This window comes from Calonectris borealis, chromosome 10, assembly GCF_964195595.1.
Source record: "Calonectris borealis chromosome 10, bCalBor7.hap1.2, whole genome shotgun sequence".
Classification (NCBI taxonomy): Eukaryota; Metazoa; Chordata; class Aves; order Procellariiformes; family Procellariidae; genus Calonectris; species Calonectris borealis.
In genome coordinates, this window is record NC_134321.1 from 8,491,291 (window position 1) to 8,511,812 (window position 20,522).

A 20,522-nucleotide genomic window follows, 5' to 3' on the forward strand; every position below is an offset into this window, starting at 1 on the left:
ATGATAACAGATAACTTCTAGGAGCTTATTCGGAAGAAATCAATGCCTAACACCTGTGGCAGCTCTAGGGCAGATGTGAGTGTTGCTGTCAACACTTCCACTACTCAAGGATGAAGAATGACGCCAGACGTGACTCAAGATGCCATCTTTTCCAAAGTTAAGTTAAAACAGCCCTGCAAATGAAACAAATGCATCAGCCTTGAAGATGCCTGAGGATCACGGTAAGATGGCAAGGTAAGAAAGGGTAATTGGTATTACCGCGGTGAGCCTGCAGCTCGCGGTGTGATGGTTGTGCACAAAGAGCTCTTCGTTAGAGCACAGACACACCAACCAGCTCCCAGGACACTTCACGCCTTCCGCGATGGGAATTAAAGCCATTCAGCAACACTTGGGTCCAATCCCGGGCCCTGCTGCGGATCCTGATCTGCTGGCAGAGGATGCTCACGGTGCCGGCGTGGTCCCTGCCTCTGAAGCCCAGGAGAGCCAGGTAGTGCCACAGGACCTCCTTGGAGAGGAAAGCAGAGCACTTCTGTGACCTGCTGCTGGCAAGTGCCGTCTACCCTGAGGTGATGTGAGCTTCTCCCTTTGCAGGCGGGGAGAGAGGAGCCCTCGCACCCAGCGGGGCTGGAGGGAGCAGTGACAGGGGTCCCCGGCTCCATCGATGGCACTTGCAAGCAAAACGCTCGTGTCCTGACACTGCCGTAACGAGTGGCTCCCCGCAAGCAGCAAGTCAGCAGCCAGCCAGGCGCAGGAGCCTGGGCACCAGGCGGTGGCTGGGGAGGGGACACGGCAGGTTTCGGGTGGTCTGTCCCAGCTGTGCCCCTGCAGAAGGCTGGCGGTCCCCAAAGCTTTCGGTTAGCGTTTAGCGAGAGCAGAGCTTCACTTTGCACGCTGGGGGCAAAAAAAGAAGCCCAGCAAATCAAACACCCAGAAGGTAGAGACGCGGCGCAGTTATTGCTCTGAAACACTGTCACCTTGTGGCTGCTCAGCTGCAGTCGGACACGCTGCAGCCCATGTGCCTCGCTGGGCATCGGGGTGGCCTGGGCACGGCTCCGAGGGCGAAGGGCTGGCCAGGACACAACAAGGAGCAACCTCACAGCGGGGCACAGGGAGCCGCCGCGCTCCGGGTAGCATTTAGTAACAGCCATTACAGGGGAAGGCAGAGGGCTGGAAATCTGGATTTGCGCTTCCAGCTCTGTCTGCGGCCTCGCACGTCTGCAAAAATGAGAAAAGGGAGGGTGGCGTTAGTTGGAGTGCCGGTGATCACCTGCAACTGTCGGGGGTACTGACCACGCAGGATGTGTGCACCCGGGAACTGCAAGGAGCAACCGAACCTCCCTGTGTGCACGAGCACCCCTGGGGGGGCTGCCCGTCCGGGCTGTAGGCGACAGAGGTACCAGGTAACGGGTCACTGGAGAGTCTGCAGGACCGTGCCGAGCCCTGACCCCGCTCCCCACGCCCGGCACGCCCAGTCCAGACCGACCCATCTGCTGCTGGTCCTCCCAGCACGTGATGCGCCAGGGGAGCGCCGGGTCTGCATCCTCCTCCAAAACCCCTGGGAAAGGGAGCCCTCGGCCATGGGGGGGAACAGTCAACCTGCCTGTACCTGTCAGACACCGGAGAGTTGTGATACCCCTTGATTTAACGAGCAGATGGGAGATCTCCGCTCCCTGTGAGAGGAGTGCAGCCATCAGCCGCACAACAGGCAGGACTGGAGACCAAGGCAACAGCAAATACCACTATATTTTGCTATTTTTAAGTTTGACTGCATGGCCACAGGTGCTGAAAAAGCTGTCCTGTTCCAAAATCACCATCAGGCAGAGGAGACCTGCTTGGATGCCCTAAATGCCACCGCAGCCACTCCTGGGGTTAGTGCGAGCAGGAAGGAGGACAGGATTAGTGCTTTGCGGGTGCAGAGTCGTAGGGAGGTGCTGAGGAGCTCCTGCCAGCTGCAAAAGGGGCTGGATCCTACTCTCAGCTGGATAACCAGGGTGTATTACGCCATTCAAACAACCTGCAGCACATCCGCATCGTCGCTCTTCAAGCAACAGAGCACCATTAGAGTTACTAGGAGCCACCACAGGGCTCAGGCTGCATCTTGCAAGGAAGGAAGCAATCAGCTGAGGTCCATCCTGGGGGAAAAAAAAGTATTTATTCATTTGGATCTTTTTGAATGCTGTAAGGCCACATGAGAATTACGATCACCACAAGGCCTTATTTCTTTATATAAGTATTTAAGATATAAATATTCTCTCTGAATTTCCTTTCATTTAGCAGGGAACGTCACGTGCATGTAGCCAGCTCCCTTGTTCCCAGTTATTTTTTAAATATACATAAATATGAAAATGTGGGCAAATATTTACAGACAATAAATACTGGGGATTTTTAATTAACTAGTATTTCATATGGTTACAAAACAAAACACAACATTTTAGCAATAACTAAACTCAGGAAAATTAAAACTCGGCTCCCTTACTCTTCTCACACCTAGCAACTTATTTTAGGGCCAACTGAAAAGTGGCAAATCCAGAAAAGGGAAAGTGAAGAACTTTTTCTCCCACAGCACATAACGAAACTGTGGCTTTTACTGCCACAGTGAACCTCGGATGCCAAAAACGCAGCGACACTACCAGGGCGTGGGTATTTCTACGGACAGTAAGGATAGCCAGAGCTATAATAGTTACGAATGATGTGAATTTTGGAGGAGAGGCAGACCTCCAGCTGTGGTTGCAAACCAATCTTTATTAGGGATTAGGAGAAGAGCTAAGGTGACAGCCAGGTTATCTGCTTACAAAGGAGCTGCACATACTTTCCACCTTCCACCCAGCGCTGGAGAGACCGGCTGCAATAACTGGACGTTGGAGCTGATTCAATGTTTTTTTCTTCTTCATTATTTGTGAGCTAATCCCAGCTCGGCTGCTCACGTGAGTAACGCTCACCCGTGTGTGCGGTGCCTGAGCGTATGAAACATCAGCCTTACTTAGCAGAAAAAAAACAACCGTCCTTTTCTTCCTAAACAAGGCACACTAAGAATAAACAGCATACCGCAGCGCCGGAGCACACTGCCCAAGAAATGTAGCTGGGGACAAGATTCAAAAGAAAAATATGCAAGAGCCCTACAAGTGTCTGTCATAAAAAAAAATCTAATACGTCTCTGAGCAAACGCAAAGGTCAACAGGCAAATAACATAAATAGTGCTGCAAAAAGATCAACGTGCAGCTCTCTCCAAAGCATCAAAGCAATTCCTTATTGCACAATCAATACAAAAGAGATTGCAACTCAAAAAAAAAAGAAACAGAAGACAAAAAAACCAAACTGCTCGTAAAGAAACAAAGGAGCTACCCAACTTAAAACACAGATTCTCCTTTATTTTATTCTAAATCACTAGAACTAGAAGTCAATTACTTAAACGAAGAAAAAAAAAAAAACAGAACCAACATAACAAACATTAGCACTTATAAAAAATGCAGCAGACAACAGTTCCTTCCAGCAAGCTTCTAAATAATTCACACCCGATATGAAGAAGCCAATCTTATGAATACACTGTGTAAAACTGTTGAGGGAACAGTTTCTCCCATGGCTTGGACAAAAAAACCAACCCCAGTATAGAGGCACCAGCAAAAAGCGTTGTGTTTAAAACCCAATTCCAGCAAAGGACATAATTTAAAACCCAGAAGTCCGGAGAAGCCCAGCTGGGAGCCCGTCCGTTGGCACAGACGACATGCGGGCAGGAGGAGCGGGGCAGGACCAGGGTGATGGGGTGGGGTGACGTACGGGGGCCACCCATCCCCGCTGCCACCTGCCCACGGGTGCGTCTCGGCTCACCAGCGCCGTGGGAGAGGCCACTTGCCAGGAACATGCTCCAGCCCTTGGTACCAGCAGCGCGTGTTGCACAAGGTCAGAAAAGATAAAAGGAAAGATATTTAATAAAGAGAGTTAAGAAAAGCTAATTGAAAAGCACGAGAATGCGGGTCAGAATTGACACCGCCCCCCCAGCATGAGATATAATCAACACACGGGTTTTTAAAAGCCCCTTTTATTTGCCTTTTTGACCCATAGCCATGCTTTTGGGCAACACAGGCAAGCTTTTTTCTGCCAACTACGACGGCTACAAACCTTTTTTTTTTTTTTTCCACAGCAAAAGCTGAGATCCCTTTTAAGTACCTCTCCTAAATACCTCTCCCCTCCTTGTGCTCAAAGCACCAAACACCCGAAAAGCCGTTTTAAAGCAGCTGAGCAAGCCACGCCGGAGCCGAGGGCAAGCGCCACCCCCGCCGGGCGCTCGGTGCGGGCACCGGAGCGCTCGGGAGCTGCGCCCCCGCCCGCCCGAGGGAGCGGGGGACAGCGCGCTGTGCATTTGCACCCCCTGTGGATCGCGCGTCCACGGCCCCTATAGCCAGCACAGCTGTTATGCACCCCCTACAGCCCGTGCGTTTGCAGCCCTACAGCCCGGGCACGGCCAGTCCCTATAGCTCACACTCGGCGCCTGCAGCCCCTACAGCCCGCGCACGGCCAGCGCCTATAGCTTACACTGGGCGCCTGCAGCCCTTACAGTGCGGGCACGGGCAGCCCCTATAGCTCGCACTATGCGCCTACAGCCCGTGCACGCCCAGCGCCTACAGCTCGCACTGGGCGCCTGCAGCCCCTACAGTGCGGGCATGGCCAGCCCCTATAGCTCGCACTGGGCGCCTGCAGCCCCTACAGTGCGGGCACGGCCAGCCCCTATAGCTCGCACTATGCGCCTACAGCCCGTGCACGCCCAGCGCCTATAGCTCGCACTATGCGCCTGCAGCCCCTACAGCCTGTGCCTGCTCAGCCCCTCTACTCTGCACTGCGTGCACAGCCTCAGCACCCTGCATGGTGCATGCCCACCCCTAGAGCCCGCAGGCTGCCCAAGCACCTATAGCTGTTGCAGCCCTACAGCCTGCGCGCGCCCACCTATGGACCGCACTGCGCATGCGCTCTCTCACAGCGCACACCCCCTCTCCGCCCCTTGCGCAGACTCGCAGGCACCGCCCCGCGCATGCGCGCACCCCCCCAGCACTCTCAGACCTCCGGGACGACAGGGGGCGCTGCGAGGCGGAAGCGCGCCGCCGTTTCCGCCCGTCGCGGCTGAGTCACTGGGCCGCGCCGCCGCCTGCCCGCCGCCGAGCTGCCCCGTCCCGTCCCGCCGCCATGCCGCTGGAGAACCTGGAGGAGGAGGGGCTGCCCAAGAACCCCGACCTCCGCATCGCCCAGCTCCGCTTCCTCCTCAGCCTCCGGCCCCGCGCGCCCGACCCCGCCGCGCGCGACGAGCTGATGGCGGCCGTGCGGCTCCACAGTGAGTGCGGCCTGGTGCGGGGGGGGGGGGGGGGGCTCTGTCCGGCCCTGTGGGGGAGCCTCCCCCTTCCCCCGTGGAGCTGGGGCGGCTCTGTCTGTCTGTCCAGAGGCCTGCGTGCGGAGGCAGGGAGCCGGTCTGACTGTCTGTTCATTTATCCCAGGGGCGGTCTGGTGGGGGGGGGTGTGGGTGTACAGGTTTCCCAGCTGGAGGGCACCGGTCAGCCCCTGGGGCATGGGCAGTCCGAGAGCGACGGGGAGGGGGAAGTGGGGGTTTGGACATATCAGCTTTGGCTGCTGTTAGCATCGTGCCGGTGTTTTAAAAGGCAGGAGTTGAGCACTGGGGTCCGCTGTGCGCAGGGTCAGATAAATAGTAAGGAAAGTGCGAGTGGGAGAAGTGCAAAGAGAGCAACGGTAGTAGAATCAGCAAAAAGACGCGTGACAGGCAAGGCCTGCTGGAACACTGGCTCTGTAATGTCTGGATTTAATAGGTACCTGACTGTAGAAAGGATGTAGCTGGCATTGACGATCAGTTGTATTGTCCTTCAGTGCTCTGTTCCAGAAACACACACACACTTGTTGCAGCAATTAATAGCAGAAACCTTCCTGCTTTTCTTTCAGATATGGCTCCCTATTATGAAGCACTCTGCAAGTCTCTTGAATGGCAGATAGACATGGATCTGTTGAACAAAATGAAGAAAGCTAACGAGGAAGAATTGAAACGTCTCGACAACGAATTAGAAGATGCAGAAAAGATCTTGGGGGAGAGTGAAATCCGAGATGCAATGATGGCCAAAGCTGAGTACCTGTGCAGGATTGGGGACAAGGTTGGTTCGTGGCAGAGGCTTTATGGATTCATACTAAAAACACTGCATCGTAATCCTCTTAGCTAGGCCGGTTCCAGTGAGCGCTGTTCATAGGGAGGAAGCTGCGTGACTTACAGTGCGTTTTCTCTATGGCACAACTCAGACGTGGGTGAGAGATAGGGGAGGGTGTTACCGAAATTTAAATTACCTAGAAAAAAACCCAAGCAGGCCTTAAAAGAAAACATTTTTTTCTTGAAAAGGAAAAAAGTTGTTTTCTATTTGCAGATGTTATTTTTCCCTGTGTCTTTAGACTTTTCTAAGCTATTTACATAGTGCAACTTAATTTCAAGTTATAGAATAGGTTTTCATAGTCCTTAGATTTAAGAGATATATGAGGATTGGCTCTTTTAACTCAATTTAAACTTTGATTCTTTAAAATTATTCAGCATGCACAATGTTAAAGTTCTGTGGGAAACTAACAAAGTCACAATTATCACCGGAAGATGATGCGTGTACTTACGACAGACATTTTGTAAATATTCGAAGTGCTTTTAACATTCTTATAGTAGAAAATACTGTCTTGCTAGGAGGGAGCTCTGACTGCGTTCCGCAAGACTTATGACAAAACTGTGGCACTGGGACATCGTCTGGATATCGTGTTCTATCTTCTAAGGATTGGCTTGTTTTACATGGATAACGACCTCATCACACGGAACATTGAAAAGGCAAAAAGGTACCGCTTGGGTTGTTGGAGTGCGCTAAAGCACTTTCGAGACAAACTGTAACAAAGGAAATGGAAGATAACTACCTTGCTGTCAAGAAATGACTAAGACTGGTTGCGAGACAGAGTCACAGTGATGGGTGGGTGTTACCTTGTACTAGAGAGCTTCCTGTTCCTGGATTTTTTTTATGAGGGGGGAAGAGAAAAGAAAGGTTAATATTTTATGTCAGCTATTTTCTAGCAGTTGACTTAATTTTAATTCGTAGCCCACTCTCCGCTCCCACTTCTCTGCTCTGTAGCTGTTGGAAGACAAATAACGTCGGGTGTGATTAGATTGTACGACTGCCAGCTGAATCCAGCTGCTGCCAGTGCCACCCAGCTGGCTCTATGAAGTGCCAGCTTGTCTCCTAGAAGCAAGAGCCCAGTGTCAGCACCGTGTGCGTTGGTGCAGCTGTCCTTCCCTTGTTTCCACTGCTAGCTTCAGCGCCTCCCTGCTCCCAACATTTTGAACTTCAGTGGTTCTGGTAGCAAGCTGCGGTTTCCAGTCTCTTTGCTGGTGCTATGAGACACCAAGGCAGAGGGTCTTCCCAGTTATCATGTTCCTTGGGCAATGATTTTGTGTGTTGCCTTCTTAGCAGACTTTGTCTCGCCTGTGGTCCTGCTTAAAGCCACATCAATTTTGTGTTCATATGATTCTTGAAAAGCGGCAACTTTTAATTTTTTTCTGTGGTGCTAGTTGGATGGCTTTGATTTTAGCAGCAGAGGCAGTGGGAATATGTTGCCACAGCCCAGGTTGGCAGTAATATTTGCGTGCACATCTCAAAAGACTGTTGTGACTGTTGTCACAACTTTAGAGGTTATAAACTTTCCCTTTCAGTTGAAACTTGCACTGTGCAAAAAGCATCTGGCCTCTCCTGTCCCTTTCCTACCCCTGACAGGTGTACAAAGCCTGGACTGTTTCAACAAGCTGTAACATAAAACAAGTTATTTGTTCTCTAATCACGTGGTATCGGTTGATTTACTGTACTTGTTTCATATAACTTATTACATAATACAGTTACATAAGTAAATATTTCTTTTTCTTCTGTTTTAAGTCTAATAGAAGAAGGAGGAGACTGGGACAGGAGAAACCGTCTCAAAGTGTACCAGGGCCTTTACTGTGTAGCTATTCGAGATTTCAAACAAGCAGCAGAGCTCTTCCTTGATACAGTTTCGACGTTTACATCCTATGAACTTATGGATTACAAAACATTTGTAACGTACACGGTCTATGTCAGCATGATTGCGTTAGACAGGCCTGACCTTAGGGAAAAGGTAAGGAAAGCAGATGAAAACACTGGTTCAAACAGACACAGCCTTTCTTTAACCTGTTTATCTCCAGGTTGAAAGTGATGGTATTTAAACACGTTTGTTTGCTTTCAGGTTATTAAAGGAGCAGAGATTCTGGAAGTGTTACACAGTTTGCCAGCTGTTCGACAGTATCTCTTTTCTCTTTATGAATGCCGTTACGCAGCCTTTTTCCAGTCATTAGGTAAGGCTGTGTTCTTTCCTACAAAACTATTTCAGGTGCTTCAATTATTTGTTTCAGATCGTGCACAACTTTTGTGGAGTAGCTACAGTCTAGAACTAGAGCTACTTTATGCAGAAAAAAAAAATAGAGGGGGTGTTTTGTGGGGTTTTTTTTGTTGTTGTTTACACAGTGACCTAAAATTTGCTGCTGTTTGATTTTTAAAACCAACAAACAAACCGTTGCATACAGTGAGCTTTTTGAAAGGTCCCATCTGATTAGGTGGAAAAGCATTTTCAAATGGCTATGGAGCACTGTCTCACCTGAAGAGCCAGGTCAGACAAGAAAGCTTTGAAAGGTTTTATCTTTGAAAGAAGTTATAGGACGTGTAGTCTAAAGGCCCTGAAATCTTGAACTGTAAAAGAGATTACATGGAAACTTTTTGTTGTTGTTACTATTGGCTTTCTGCTCTGGTTTGTAAAAGGGTGACGCTGAGGAAAACCTTTTCAGAAAACTCTCAGTCTTGCCAGTTCTCAGACTGCTTGTTTTCCTTCTGTGAGATTTAGAATACAAGAAAATAAGATATTTAGAAAAAGCAAAAAAGAACCTTTTATTTTGTGGAAGACTAGGCCTGATGAGATTAAGAGCTAAAGGCAACATTTTTCTGTTGCTGGCCTTATCACTAGCTGAGAACTAAAACTGTCAGGAGAAAAAGTCACTTTAGTGCCTGGAAATGCTTGTAAGTAATTTAAGAGCTCGTACCAGAAGTTAATCTTATTTCCTTATCCAGCTTTGGGTAACAGCGTTTCTTCAGGTAGTTACGTACCAAGTACTGCTTGTTTCCAGCACCGCATTGCTCCTGTGTGACAGCTGATCCCCGCGCTTGCCTTCAGTGAGGTGGTCCCCCTGCATAGAGGGGAGACTGGCTCACACCCCGAAAGAAGTATTCTCTGCTGACAAACAGGGTCATTAGCTTTGCCACAATATTGCTTCCAAGTTATTAACTGCTTCTGGTTCTATGACTGATACAGGTTATACGAATTTACTTCTCTTCAGTGTAGAATACCTTTCATATCCTGAAGTATGCAAGAGTACAATATAGTTATGTTCACACTGATTACTTATTAACTGGTGTTATGTGTTTTATTGACATAACTGATATGTTACATTTCTTAGAGATTACTGACTCATTTTCTTTCTTTTTTTTTTTTTTCTTTCTTTTCAGCCATTGTAGAGCAAGAGATGAAAAAAGATTGGCTGTTTGCACCTCATTATCGATACTATGTACGGGAAATGAGAATTCATGCATATAGCCAGCTCCTAGAGTCTTACCGGTCATTGACATTAGGATACATGGCAGAAGCATTTGGAGTCAGTGTAGAATTCATAGATCAGTAAGTTATCTGGCTTTTTTTAAGTTCATAAAGATCTCACTTTACACCTTTCAATTACTTATAATGATCATATTATGAATAAAAATCTTTGTTCTACTTTGATTCTAAACATGCCAAGTTATGTTTCTATGGAAGAGCTTGGCTAAATTTAAGTGAACCTTATGTTTCAATAAAGAAAATAATCTGATTGCAATATCTCATGACAACTTTTCCAGTTTTTCTTTCACTCTAAACATGTGTGAGAAACTAGTTTTTTATTAATAACTTTGTTCTTTATACTGCTCTATCTATTGACCTTCATATGCTATGAAACTTAAGATTTCAGAGGATGACTTAGTTCACAATTATGCGAAAACTTGACTGTTACAACTTTGGGGATCCGCACATTTTATGTACCCTACAAGTCTCCGTATTTAGTTTTGCTTGCTTTCTGGTACATGGGCAGGATCTGATGTTTTTCGCTTAACTCAAACATACACTGTGGTCTCGATCTGCAATTCTTTTCTAGTGTAAAACCAACGGATTTAAATCATGATGAGAACTAACGTGAAGTGAGAAATAGACTTTTACTCTATGTACATGAAACGCTTTGTTTCAAATGCCTTCACTAGAGTCATTCTTCTCGCATAGAGACGTTTCAGATTTTCTAACATAGAAAAGTCTTACAGTGTTACTGCTTGAAATATTCAGAAATGAATTAATAGGTGTTTCAAAAGAAACCAAATACCATTCAATTCGAAGGTAAATGTTTTAAAGTCATACCAGTTCTGATGCTTCCCAGTAATTTATTACTAGTTGTAACTTGTCTTACTCTTGATCACAGGAATATTTTCTTCTACTATCAGTAATGCACTGTAAACCACCAGTGGATTAAGCAAAAAAAAAATTAAAAAAGAAGCAGCATATTTAGAGCTACTAGAGAGTAGGGAACTATTAAAAGACTTTTCTAATTAATTGACTGGCATGAAGATATTTACATCAGGATAAATTCCGAATAGGTACACTACACGACTGCTGCCTTTGAATTTGAAGAGTAGTTGATACTAAGCCAAGTGATAAATTTCACTAACTCAACTTTGGCCTGAGAAGAAAATACTAAGACATTTTGTATTCAGATCACTAGAATGATTATTCTTGTGTGTAACGTCCAAGCTTTAATAAGATGAGGATGTATAAGATGCCTTATGAAAATATATAGGCTGTTGCTTCAGAAATATAGTGTGGTGACAATGTTGTTTTGTAGTAGCAGGTTCAGTACTGCTAAGTCTACAAGTCCTTGGTGAAACAAGATTTAACCAACTTTTTTTTTTTCCTTAGGGAGCTTTCAAGATTTATTGCAGCTGGGCGATTACACTGCAAAATAGACAAAGTAAATGAGATTGTAGAAACTAACAGGTATGCTAACAATTCCAGTTAAATTCTATACATTTTGATGACACTTATTACAGAAATGTAAGTGGCTTGGTGTAAAACATTCTCACTTCTAAATCCTTTTTTTTCCCCCTCACAATTCCTAGGCCTGATAGCAAGAATTGGCAGTACCAAGAAACCATCAAGAAAGGAGATTTGCTGCTAAACAGAGTTCAGAAACTTTCCAGAGTAATTAATATGTAATTTTTTAATGCAAGGGGATGCAAAATTTAGATGTTTAAAACATTTTGGAAGTAACCTATAAATATATTGTATAACTTGGTATACTGTAGGTAAAAGAATTACTAGCGAGAGAGGTAGTGTTTTTACTTTCCACTTCATTATGTAAACAATGTTCTGTTTTGGTGTATGGATCCCAGTTCATTTATTAAATGTATGATACAGTTGGTGATCTCTTGTAATATACTTTGTTCTTGACTGTATACTTTACTTGACTGTGTTCAATATTTAATAGCAAAGCAGGGTCAAGATCTGTTAACAGAGAGAACTACTGGTGATCCTATGCTTGCTTTTTTAAGACTTCCGTATTTGAATCAAAGGTGAAAAGAATCCGTTGCATAATAATAGTAAAGTAGCCAAAAATTTTAGTTTGCGCACTGTCCAGACAGAACGAACTCTTGTTGCAAGAGGATTACAGCTTACGGGAGAAGGAATAAGGATACAAATGACTGCGGTGAAGCAATAATATAACCACAAAAACTGTAAGGACTATGACTTTGGGAACATCTTTAACTGAAGTAGCCTCTCCCTTAAAATGACATTTTTGCTAGCTGTTGAAAAGAAAGTCAGCACATTAGCAAAGCATTACATTTGTAATTACTTCCTCTGTTAGATTTGCAGATGCCAAAATGACGGTAGGAACAGGGGAAGACACTACTGCAGTTTGACACAACTGATCAAATACTGAAGGGGGTTATGATTTCTTTCTTCACAGCTGCTGAGGAGTAAATGTTTCGAGTAGGCTGCTGCCATACTGATGACACATGGTTTCTGGCTGTAGCAGAGCCTACGGCAGCAGCTGTTTACCCTGCTTGCTTGGCTTGGCTTGAGGTTTCTTTTTTCCTCCCAAAGAAAGTCTGTGACTTAGTTCTGTTAGCTGTTTGATGCCACTGCTCTTAGCAACAGAATCCATTTACTCTCTGTATTCATTGCGACTTTAATGCTTGAAGTAACACCAACAGGTAGATGTGCCCACAGAATGATCCTGACATTTGGAAGCTGCTGTGCAACAGCTCGGACAGCGTGGCATTTCGCACGCCTGCTCCTCTTGCTGGGAGAGCACGGAGGATCTCCCGACTTTGAATCGCTGCCACCTGCCCGAGGTTAGAGTCCTCAGCAGTCATGTTGAGGGTCCATTAATATTCTCTGTTGAACTGTCCTGAAAGCCAAAATACGACCTAATGATTTTTGGTTTTCTTTTACTACTTACTAGAAGCTGTTTTGTTTTTTCCAAGTAGCAGCTATTTAGCTAAAGTTTAAAGATTTAAAGTTCAGACAGTACTAATTAGAAGAAAATTCTGATCTTTGCTTTCATTAGAATAGTGAGAGTAATAACAGAGAACCCTAGTTTGTTTACCATGTGGTCAGCTATTGATTCTGTATTTTGTGTGTTCACACACATACCACTTCAGATAAAGTTTTAATAAATTTAGGCCAATATTCAGACGTTTCAGGCTGCAATAGTACCTCTCAGTTTTTCTAGATCTGTTCCATATCAGATAAAGTATAGCTAGCTAGGAAGACTTTAATTCTGGCTGCCTTTTGGTAACATCTTTTCCACCTTCCATACATGCAAACATTAAGCGTTTCAGAAGACCATACTACAGGCGGTATGGGCCGTAGGCTTCACTGAATTGAGGGATTTCATTTTTGGTACACAGCTGAATCTTCCTTTCCAACATATTTGTAATTGAACTGGCCTTAATTAACTATATCAAAGCTTCGCAAACTAAATCTCAGGATTTCCATTCAGCTTATGTATTACCATATATATTTTTAACTGTAAGTTGAAGGGAATAGAAACTTACTCAAGAAAACTAGGCTAATGGAGGCTTCATTCACTCGAGAGAAATCTTGCTGCTCTTTTAGTACAGGTAAAAGCAACAGAAAAAAAAACCCTGGAAATGTCTACTTTGTGAGGAAAATAAAAGTATTACTAAAGATTCTTAGTGTGCTGTAAGATATTTGCAGAGCTTTCACTTTTTATTTTATTCTAACCATCACTATCATCCTGTGGGAGCCAAGCATTTCCTCATCGGGCGTTCTCTGCGCAGGCAGGTGGAAAACCAGAATGTTCAAAACAGAAGCACGTATCCTACCAGAGCAAAGTGAGAACTCATTTTCAGTGTGCCACCAATAATTTCATTCTAGTACGAATCTTGGTCAAGATGTCAGCATTATCTAATCTAGAAAAATGCAATTCCGCTAGAGACAGTTTTTAAAGACCTCCGTTAAAGCTCCCGACTTGCCTTGCTCATTTCCTGATCTCGGCCCGTGTCTGCGAAGGAGGATCCGGGAGGAACCTGCAGAGCTTCTTGATAAAGCTTTTTGGGCCAAGGCCTGGCAAGAAAGTGGCGGCAAATTCTACCTGAACAATTTTAAGGCTTTCAGCAGCAGTTCAGCCTCTCGGCCGGGACAAATGGTGGTGGGATAAAATTCTGGACAGTTGCAGGGAAAGGCAATGCCTCCGGAAGTCCGCAGCTGGATGCATGAAGCATAGCCAGAGCAGCTGTTTATTGTCCTCCTGAAAAAAGAAAAAGCAATCTGGTACATAGTCTTTTCCAAAGAGCGGGAATGCTGAGGGGTCCAGGGTGGTCAGGCCTTGAGCTGATCAAGGGCATAATTTTTTCTATTCTATTATTTTTAACTGCCTACTTCAGTTTCCACATCAAAATCAGAAGCAATAGGATTTCTGCTTCCTTTAAACCCTGAAGTAACTTCAAGTTACCTTTCACTGTCCCGTGATGATGTTAGTTTTACCTCGGGTTTATTTCATCTCATAATTTCCATTTATTTAACTGATTGTGAGTGGCACTCCAGACACACCCGTTCACGCCTCGGTCTTGACACCTTTCCATGGATTTATAGTCCACATGCCAAAGTTGTACATTCTCTCTTGTAATTTAAGCTTGTGCCGTTCCTTGAACCAATGCCATTCTCCAGTGTCGCTTTGGAAGGCTGACTTCATACTAGCAACAAGGTAGCCAGAATCGGACACAGGTTTCAAGACACAGCCACACCACGGGGACGCTTTCCCCTTGCTCTGGAGGACGAAGAAAATTGCCGGCACTGTGTTGGAGAGCAGCTAAACCGAGCAGCAGCGCAGCGTCCCTGCTGATGCTGAAGAAAGCTTTTGCACCGATTTGGCTACAGGTGTCAACTACAGTCATTCCCCATGGGCTTGGACAAGGCTTTTTGACTGACTGCATCTCTCAGGCCAGTTTTCGTCCTTTGGAATGAAGTTTGACTCCAGGTTAGTTTGAACAACTTCAGAAAAGGTTTTTGAGATTCCCCTGAGGTTTGGTGGGCCAGAAAAAACAAACCCAAAACAAGCATATGCCGCTTTTGCGCGACAAAGATCCCATGCTGCTTGTTAGGAACAAATCCAGCAGCTAATGCCGTTCTGAGCCAAAGCACTGAGAAAAGCATTCAGTCAAATTAAGAGTCCCATGGTGGATCCTACAAGCCACGTGTGTTTGATTATTTGTTGCAGCAGAATGTGATAATAATGAACCAACAGGAATTTGCATTTAAATAAAGCCAATTGCAAGCCCTTGTATTGGTGGTTTCAGTAGTTGGCATAAGTAACAGCGGCCACAGAGCGCTTCAAAGGCAACGGGTGCTGGGGCCGTTCGCTGTCGGCGCGGCTGCACGCAGCGAGGGCCGCGGGCCAGCTGTGCACCCCTGCCTCCAGAGCTGCAGGTGCAGGACCAGGATTTAGGAGTTTTCCCACCACAGGCAGGTTGTAGCCTTTGAGCCCAACACGTCTCCACCAGAAGGCTGACACCTTCGGGTTCGAAGGACGTATCACCAGCTTCCATTTTAAATGCGAAGGGTTCCGACAATATGCGCATGTACGCAAAAGCATAGAGAACCTCTGACATTTGGATTTGCATTGCGCGCACCACCGAGCTCAAACTCCTCCACACCAAGTGGCTCCTCCTGGGTATCAGCAGGAGCATTTTCCTATGAGACAATCAGTGGCAGGAGAGAAACTGTCAACTTCAGGGAAGTCTGTGTTGATGGGGCTCTACCCCAGCACCTGGTCAGAAGGCGTTTTTCATGACAAACCCCTTTACTGAACTGCTGGAGTCACTGGGAGAAGCGGTAAGGCGCTGGGCAGCTCTGCTCCCTGCCCGAGGGCAGGGCTCCCTGGCCCTGTGCTGCAGGGGCCGGCAGCGGTGCCTAACGCAGCAAAGGACGGGGAGAGCCAGGATACTCCAAACCCGCAGAGCTCCGAGTTACATGGGATAGACGCAAATTTTTCCATCTTTTCTTCACCTTCCCAGTTTTAGAGGATACAGAACCCTATTTCAAATGCAGCTAAACGCAGAGTTAATCCTTGAATTCTGAAGCAGACGCAGACAGCTCAGTCACGAACTTGCCTGAACGTGATGACAAGCAGAGAGCTCCGCTCTGCTGCGCGACCTCCCGTCTCCTGCACGCTCCGAGCTGCCGTCGCTTGTACGGCCCAGCACAACCAACCTCGGTGCCAACATTTATAGGGCGGAGCAGAAATTAGAAATTGCTACTAGAAAAGAAAGATATTTGCAGGAACGTGAGACAATAAATCAATAAATATCTTCAGTCAACACAAAAGTTAAATGTAGAAACATTAGAAGTACTCATTATAAAAAGGCAAAGCAGAACCTGCTTGCTGCCTGACCCCCCACTTGTATCTTGTAGCATTTATTCCAAATACTAAAGAAAACTTTGTTCTTATTGTTGTAAGAGGAAAAGGGGGGGGAGAGGGGGGAGAGAGAGAGAGAAAGACTGAGACTAAAGGAAGCATTGCCATGGATGTAACTATGAATTCCTATCCCACTAACAGGAGTTTTACCGGTTTTACAAACCGCTCCTCAGAAGTCATCCACCACACACGAGTCCCGAGTCACTTGCAGAGGAAAGCCTGCAAGGGTATTTACCTGTTGAATTCACACACTGGATCTTTAAACTGTGAAAACACAGAAGATGCTTTTTCGGAAGGGGGGTGGGGAGGGGGGGAAGGAAACAGGGTCATTCAGCATAGCGCATTTGGCGTTGTGTAAGCTGCTTCTCATTATTCTACTTGGAAAACGATACAAAGCCTGAACCTTAAGTAACACAACGTCCTCTGCACCAGAAAAACACTGCGGAGTCGGTACAGGCACCTCTCAAAAACAGGTACCAAAGACCCTGTAGTACGTAAAGACCCCATCCTGCCGGGCTGATTCTGTAGCCGCTCACGCGATGCTGGGGAACAGTGACAGAATTTGACCACATCCAATTCTCTGAAATTAGTTCACATAGGCACCGATACAGATAATGTTTTCCTTTAATGGTGAATGATTTTATAATGAAGCAGAAACATATAATGTATTCCATGCAACCAACCTCATTTATTGAAAAGTCCTAATTTTATTGCCTTGTTTAGTAACATGTTTGTTCAACAAACTAATCTTTTTCATGAAGCAAAGCACAACTTTTTCTTATAAATAGTATAAATTATTTTATTTACAGAAACTTGTTACAAAACAAATAGACTATATATTTATTTTTCTTTTAAATATCCAAAGTAATTTTTCTATCCCATGACATTTGTTCATGTACTATACAGCAGCCAACACAGAGTTCAGCTGATCAGATGCTCTTGATTATGTATACAAATTATCAAACTATTCACACATTTTACACAGGAGATTGCTTTTAGAACCAGGCTCAACACCAAGCAAGATGCTTTCAAGGCCTACATTCACATTGACATTATGTAGTGCTCATTTTAAAATTATCTTTAAAACGTAAAATATCTTGCACAAAAGGTAAAAATGATTATTTTCTGCTGAACAGTGAAACATTTAAGAATCTTTCTAAGCCCAATTCCCTCCTCCAGGACAGAATGAGTGAAAGACGAGAGAGAGATTCCTTGGCAAGAGAACTCTTACAGGAAGACAACGGCCTTAGAAACGTCATGTGGAAATCACATCTTTCTTTTTTAATGGTTTTAAGAGGTACTTACTTGGGTTTTTTTGTTTGTTTTGTTTTCCTGGAATACCGACTATTTTGAACATTTTCTAAATTATTTCATTTATGAATGAATAACTCCCCCTCTCCCTCCCTTCCCAAAATGAGACAGTTAAATAAACTGCTGGTTAAAACCATATTTCAAACGCTTGGCATTATATTAAATATGAGCTATCAATGGGATTGTTCCAACACAAGGTATTCTAATTAAAAGATTTTACAAAAGTTACCAGCATCATTCGCTTTCTTTTGTCAACCCATCTCATTAATTTCAGAAAATAAATATATGTATGTGTGTGTGTATATACGTATACACACACACACACACATATATATTATATATAGGTGGAAAAAGCAAGCTCCAAAATTTCAACTGAACATTCAAGTCTTTTAAGGAGAAGCTGTCTAAACAGTCCAAGCTTAAAACTAGTTATATCAGGCACTTTCAGTTTTTCCGTTAGTTTTAAACCACATGAGACCCACACAAATGCGCACGCACACACACGCACACAAACACTAAAAAAAGAGAAGCAGTGTGTCACTTAGCTAAATGTAGTCTTCTGGGAATCAGGCAACTGATAAGCAATGCCGTATCGACCACTTCGGCTCCAATCCTGCGCTGGGGTTCCCGCGGCAGAACCCGACCGCAGGACCCGGGCAACAGTTTGCGTGTATCCACTCCCAAGACATGAAAAGGGACACAGCTTTCACAAAACGGAGGCATCCCTTAAGTTGCAAAGTAGGCATGTTAACTATTGGCTTGGCAGTGAACCACTTCAAATTATAAAAAGGTATTTGCTTTTTTTTTTTTAATTAATTAATAAATAAATACTAGATGATCTCAATTGTACCAAAACTGGATATAAGAAAAAAAGACCTGTGCAAAAATACATATTTAAATATGTACAATCAATTAACAAAATATGTCTTCTGAAATAGGGATACTTCAATATTTATAATAGAACAAGAAATTCCAAAATAAAGATACAAAAGTATGTTTTTTTTCTTGTATAATTCTTTGTTCATCATTGCAGCAATTTTTTAGGTTAAGAAAACTGCAGGAGTCATAACGAGAAGTTGGAAAGACTATAAAAACTGTATCTCTTAAATTAATACCAAAATCTGTCTAGAAACAACCCAGCCACTGCAAATTCAATTTTTCAAGGAAAATTAATTTTAAGCTTCCTTAATTATTTACAGTAAGAACTATGTGACAATAAAAGCTTCAGGAACAATGTTCTGCTTATAACCAAGATCTAAAACATAATATTTAAGCAGGTCTATGCTCAAGGGCAGACAGAATTTACGACGTTCTAACTCTTTACTCCTAATGGCTTAAACCCACACGACGCAGGTGACTGCAGACCCCGGCTCTGTACGAGCAGCAATCAAGAATTCACTTTTTAACATGTCTGCATGCTATCGAAGGAGCACGAATTTGCCATTTATGCTTTCAGATCAACAGAACCTTAGAAAACCAGAGGAGAGTTCAATCACAAACTCGCTAGCGTTCAATCTTGCCAAATTTTTGTTTCCTTTACCTTTGTGTCTATCAAGAGTCAAATTGCACTTGTGGCTGACGCTATCCTGAAGTGGAAGCTCTGCCCCAGGGACTTCATCAGAGCGTGGATTTCACTCCAAACGTGCAGGATTTAATACGCTTTGATTTCTCTTTGTGGCATATCACTTTGGTTCCTTTTAAGTTAAACCAATCGCAGTTCTAACAATCCTTTCAACAGGGCATCTTATTAAATACGAATCCTTTTGTTCCTGAAAAGTTGTCTTTTTTTTTTTTTTTAAAGTTTGCATAATAAGCGTCTCTAGTACGTTGCTTTCTCAATGTGATCTTTTGTATCAATTCAAAGCTAAAGTGTCTGCATAGAGGCTTCTTGTTGTTTTGCTGTGTAACAATGATTTCGTAGCAAGTTCAGGTTAAACTGAAAGCATCGTTAGGTAAACAACTAAGCAACTGCTACTCAGAGTGGCTTTGGATTCCCTGATGTACTACTTGCCACCAGAACTGGGGAGAAGGCTGGGCTACGCGAACAATTGGACAGGCTCAGATTGTCTCTTCTCAGCAATAGCTGGTGCCCCTTTAAGGCAGAAAAAAAAAATGTCTTCTTCGTTAGGAATTTTCCTTTGCTTTGCCCCTTAATAAAAGTTTAGTCAGTTTTGAGACTTTACCTGGTGTTTAAAAACGTAACAAAAACATCCAGACAAATCAAATCATAATACAATAAGCCCTTTAGCGGAATTCACTTTTGAGGTGTTTTGAAGCAAGACAAAATATTTCATAAAAATTGACTGGACTATATAAAACTGTGTAAAGCCCCCTTTATTCATAAAGCCTGGGTAGGTGTGGGATGACTGTGATGCACACATCTCGCTTTGCGGTGAACTCGGCTGTCAAATTGGCGCTTATTCCAGAATTTTGAAAAAAATTGTACTGAGTGGTTGAAAGCATAACCTGTTAACAATTTAGTTATACAAACAAGGCATAAAGTAACTGACTTCTACGTTTTTTAGAAAATATTTAAATACTTCAAATACTTAGTTTTAAAAGGGCTATTTTTACCGCCTGGAAGGCAAATCCAGCCTAATTTAACCAATACAGTTTTTTTTAAAAGAACAAAGGCCTACGGTATACAGTATAGGTCAATAAATACGTTCTTTGGGCATATAGTTTTAGAGGTTATTTGCCTTTGTCTGTTTGATGTTTTTGGATATTTTAAAAAACAAAATGAACTTTTATTTTCTTCTGCAATCAAATCTTATTCAAAAGAATAGAAAATAGGTTTTGTATCATGCAAGTACGACATTTTTATACTTGTTTTCTGAGCGATGGCCTCAAACAAGTTTTTCTGGTTTTTGTTGGGTTTGTTTTGTGTTTTTTTTTAAACTCCTGATAGCTTCTTATCCCAAATTACTTGCAAAAGGCTGGGCAAAACACAGACTGTTTTTTGAATTGTGCTATTTTTATATTCCATTAAAGGAACATTGCTATAAAAACACTAAAGCCATATTCCCTTCTTGAGGGCTTCTTTCCATTGTGCCTCACACATTTTTCCCCCTTGTCGCGGGGTCCTCTCCATTGAGGGTGTCTGTCTGGTTAGCTATCACCTACAAAA

At 44.1% G+C, this 20,522-nt stretch overlaps 1 protein-coding gene across 1 annotated transcript; it reads left to right on the forward strand.

The window, feature by feature from the left end:
* The first annotated feature begins 5,096 nt into the window (after nt 1–5,096).
* PSMD6 (proteasome 26S subunit, non-ATPase 6) lies at nt 5,097–14,947 on the forward strand. The gene is made up of 8 exons (XM_075158699.1): nt 5,097–5,320; nt 5,938–6,143; nt 6,710–6,855; nt 7,938–8,157; nt 8,266–8,374; nt 9,576–9,744; nt 11,062–11,139; nt 11,262–14,947. The coding sequence occupies exons 1-8, from the start codon at nt 5,176–5,178 to the stop codon at nt 11,356–11,358; spliced, it is 1,170 nt and encodes a 389-aa protein (XP_075014800.1). The 5' UTR covers nt 5,097–5,175; the 3' UTR covers nt 11,359–14,947.
* The last annotated feature ends 5,575 nt before the right edge of the window (nt 14,948–20,522 follow it).

What these genes read in the sequence shown, in the direction of transcription:
- PSMD6 (XM_075158699.1), top strand. Translation starts at nt 5,176, where the DNA reads ATGCCGCTGGAGAACCTGGAGGAGGAGGGGCTGCCCAAGAACCCCGAC. An exon ending in TGTGCAGGATTGGGGACAAG is followed by an intron (nt 6,144 to 6,709) that starts GTTGGTTCGTGG and finishes CTGTCTTGCTAG; the next exon opens with GAGGGAGCTCTGACTGCGTT. An exon ending in AGCCTTTTTCCAGTCATTAG is followed by an intron (nt 8,375 to 9,575) that starts GTAAGGCTGTGT and finishes CTTTCTTTTCAG; the next exon opens with CCATTGTAGAGCAAGAGATG.